This window comes from Oncorhynchus nerka, unplaced genomic scaffold (genome assembly GCF_034236695.1).
Source record: "Oncorhynchus nerka isolate Pitt River unplaced genomic scaffold, Oner_Uvic_2.0 unplaced_scaffold_1667, whole genome shotgun sequence".
In the NCBI taxonomy this organism is placed as follows: domain Eukaryota; kingdom Metazoa; phylum Chordata; class Actinopteri; order Salmoniformes; family Salmonidae; genus Oncorhynchus; species Oncorhynchus nerka.
The window spans coordinates 74858-78371 of record NW_027039651.1 but is presented as its reverse complement, the minus strand read 5'-3'; the positions used below and the strand labels follow the sequence as shown (position 1 = coordinate 78371).

At 41.0% G+C, this 3514-nt stretch overlaps 1 protein-coding gene across 1 annotated transcript; it reads right to left on the bottom strand.

The window, feature by feature from the left end:
• Positions 1 to 533: 533 nt before the first annotated feature.
• Positions 534 to 3300, bottom strand: LOC135568160 (SLAM family member 9-like). Its single transcript, XM_065015134.1, has 4 exons — positions 2922 to 3300; positions 2258 to 2530; positions 2001 to 2115; positions 534 to 594 (listed from the first exon to the last, which is right to left on the bottom strand). Exons 1-4 carry the CDS (start codon positions 3298 to 3300, stop codon positions 534 to 536), a joined length of 828 nt encoding a protein of 275 aa, XP_064871206.1.
• Between the last annotated feature and the right edge of the window lie 214 nt (positions 3301 to 3514).

Genomic DNA, 3514 nt, shown 5'->3' with positions numbered 1-3514 from the left:
TGGAGCACAAAATGCTCTAATAGAAGGAGTGTCTGCAGGAGGGTTAGATTGTAACCCTCCCCTTCATGTTAAACAACAGAACAGACAATACTGAAAAGAAGCTTTGGCCCAGTAATAGCATATCAAACACACTAGTGAATTGTATTAAGAGGTTCCATTTGTTTTAACGTATACATTGGGACAATGGGCACTTGAAAAGAGGGATCACCCTACTAATAACCCTAGGCATAGTTATTGAATTTGTCTGTATCAGTTCATCTCATCGAGGCCCCAATTCAACAAAAGAATGTGAGAATGACCAACACAGGAAGTCTGAACTGATAGCGCAATGGTTAAATGGGAATTTTCTCCAGAAACAACTGTGCAAAAGTTTTGGAGATGAATATTTACTATAATCTTGTCTCAAAGTCCACTAAGATGTAATGCCTTCTCTTGGATGTGGATTGTCATGTCACCCTCTCATTAACTTCATGCAGTGTCAACATCCTCGCTGGCAGGCATGTGACGTACCTGGAGTGTATAATAAACTAACTTCAGGTCAGGGTTGTCTCTAAGTGACTCCAGTTCTGGTATACCTCTTCGCTCCTCCTAGACAGGGAGAGGGAAAAAGGTAGGGAGGGAAGGATTGAGAGGGACAAGGAAAGAGGAGCAGAGATTGGTGACGAGAAAAGGAAAAAAAGTTAAAGAAAAATGATGATGTGTTTGGTTATTAGATACTTTGTACCAGAGGAAGGAAACAAGACACGTCTTGTTTAATCTCATTGTTCTGCAGAAAGTAACTCAACAGTCAACACATCTAGAACCATTCCTAAATCTAGTGGGAGGAACCATGAAGTCAAGCTTAAAAGTCCACTGACTTGGAAAAAACTGTAAAAGACATGGGAAGATCAAAGGCATTTCTATACTGAACAAAAATATAAATGCAACAACTTCAAAGATTTGACTGAATTACAGTTCATTAAAGGACAGTCAATTTAAATGAATTAATTACCCTCTAATCTATGGATTTAACATGACTGGGCAAGGGCGCATCAATTGGTGGGCCAGGGAGGGCATAGGTCCACCCACGCGGGAGCCAGGCCCAGACAATCAGAATTAGTTTTTCCCCACAAAAGGGCTTTTTTACAGACAGAAAAAGCCCCCCCCCCCCCCCCCCCCCCAGACGACCCACAGGTGAAGAAGCCGGATGTAGAGGTCCTGGTTGGTATGGTTACATGTGGTCTGAAGTTGTGAGAAAAGTTGAATGGGTAGGTGTGTCCAAACGTTTGACTGGTACTGTATGTACAATATGCAGTGTGGCGTCTCATTGTGCAACCCAAACATTTCAAATGGGCAAAACTGGTTGCAGTGACATCAGGCCGGTTATCAAACTCAGGTGGTCTGTGCAACTCAATACCACATGAACCCACTGACACAGAGATAAAGCCAACAGTTGTAGGCATGAGGGCTGCAAAAGCAGCTGTATTACACCTCCTATGTTAATCAGCCTGTAGAATTATTACTAACCTGGTTTTCTGCTGGTTTAATGTGAGTTATCTCTGCATACTGAATGTCATCTTGCTTTCTTTCAGGTGAATCTATAAAGGCAAATAAAGTAAATTAAATATACAGTGTGGGTGGGAGTTACTGACATATATGCACAAATGCTCATCCCCAAGACAGGTTCTGAAAACACTAAATAATCATGTTACTATGGGTGCCTGTACTAGCAGTGGTTTTGGCACCAGAGAACCTATAAAATAATTGTCAGACTGTGCTTGTGTGTGTGTGCCTTCTGCTTTATCAACATTTAGAGAAGTGGTCTGAGACAATGCAACTGTCTGACCAAGCAGAGGAAGTGTGGAAGATACGCCACTTCATTTGACCTGCATCCGTTGTTCAGGCAAACATTTCCTACATTTATAAAACACTATCAATGGTAATTAATAAAGGTTGTGCACAAGATGTTTTAAATTTGACAAGGAGAATGACTTCAACCCGCTAAAAGATGAATACCTGCATGTGAGTGTCCGTTTCTCCTCTTCTTAAGATACATTGCAAGTCCAACAAGTCCTGAAGCCACCAAAACACAGATTACAGCAATAATAAGACAACCTCGAGTCCTCTCATCACCATCTAAATTACAAAGAGAGAAAACAATACTTTTATTAAAACATTGGGTTTCATAAAATGAGCTCTACCATACTTATTGTTTCATATAGAAGTTGGTATTGTCTGTATGTCTGTAATGTAACATTGCTACTGTACATGTGTTTACCTGTCACCTTGAAGGGATCACTCTCTATACAGGAATGTGGAACAGCTGTCTCCTTGCTGACTGGGTTGGCAGCCTCACATCTGTAAGAGTCTCTGTTCTGTTCATCCACCTTGAGAGGTATAGAGAGGGTTATGTGGTCAGGGCTGCTGGTCTGGTTGAGTATCTCCCCTCCTTTATACCAGGACAGGGTCACCTCTCTCCCGTTCTCCACAGAACACACCAAGCTACAGGAGATGTTATCATGGACCGTCACCTGAGGTTTGGACAGAACATCTGGAAGGCAAAATGAAATATGAATTAGTGAAATGGAATTTCTTTAAAGTGGCAAAGAGCAGTTACATCATTTTTTGGACATATAAATTAATGATATGGAATCATTGAGTCTTGATGAATACAACTTAACGCCACACGAGCTTGATTTACACTAGTGTTTGTAAACAAAGAAATTGCAAACAAAAGCTATGGTCTCAAAACATGGTTAAAACTATACTTTTTATATAACGGCTGATCAGGCCTTGCATCCATAGCTCTATGAGTTTGGGGGTGGTTACATTTCTCCAGGCCCCTGCTTTTTAACCAAACCAATAAAGCGACCACTTTTAGTATTGTTTCTACTGCTGATTGCAGCTGTAATGATTTTGTAATTTACAGCACACACACTTACAGTACACAGTCAGCTGAAATATATGTGTCATCTTCTCTTCAGCATCTCCATTCTCCACAGTATAAACCCCAGAATCGTCTATTTGTAGGTCTGACAAAGTGAAGACTCCAGTAACATTGTTCCAGTGAAGACGGTTTTTATATCTCTTCTCAAGGTTTGTATTACTTTGTTTACCAGGGTACACCTGTGCAATGTTGCCAAGGTCTCCATAAAGTAAATTGCCAGATGTCAACACCCTCTCTGGAAAATAGAAAAACGTTCCCACGATGCCATTCACCTGCCGAGTCTCTGGCTGTTCTGAATGCTGGGCTGAGCAGAGTACTGTGGAGAGAAAGAAACACCCAACATCAAAGCGTTGAATTAAATATAGTTCTAACATACTGTCGCAACTTAGTTTCTCGATTGCTTGAGAATGTCCAAACAGAAGTCACTTTTCCTAAAAAAAAATGTACATGCAGCCCCAAGCTGAAACACGTTTGTAACGTAGACACAGGGAGTCCGGAAGCAAACAACGCACATGGAACAATACAAAAAGAGAAGCTTAAAAATATGGAAACATGAACAATATTGCCTGGTGAGTGATGACAACAGAG

Excerpts from the sequence above, each read along its gene's own strand:
- LOC135568160 (XM_065015134.1), bottom strand. The coding sequence starts at position 3,300 with ATGTTAGAACTATATTTAATTCAACGCTTTGATGTTGGGTGTTTCTTT. Across the intron at positions 2,531-2,921 it reads ATTTCAGCTGACTGTGTACT|ATGTTCTGTCCAAACCTCAG; the intron begins GTAAGTGTGTGT and ends TTTGCCTTCCAG. Across the intron at positions 595-2,000 it reads AGGAGAAACGGACACTCACA|GTCTAGGAGGAGCGAAGAGG; the intron begins TGCAGGTATTCA and ends TTCCCTCTCCCT.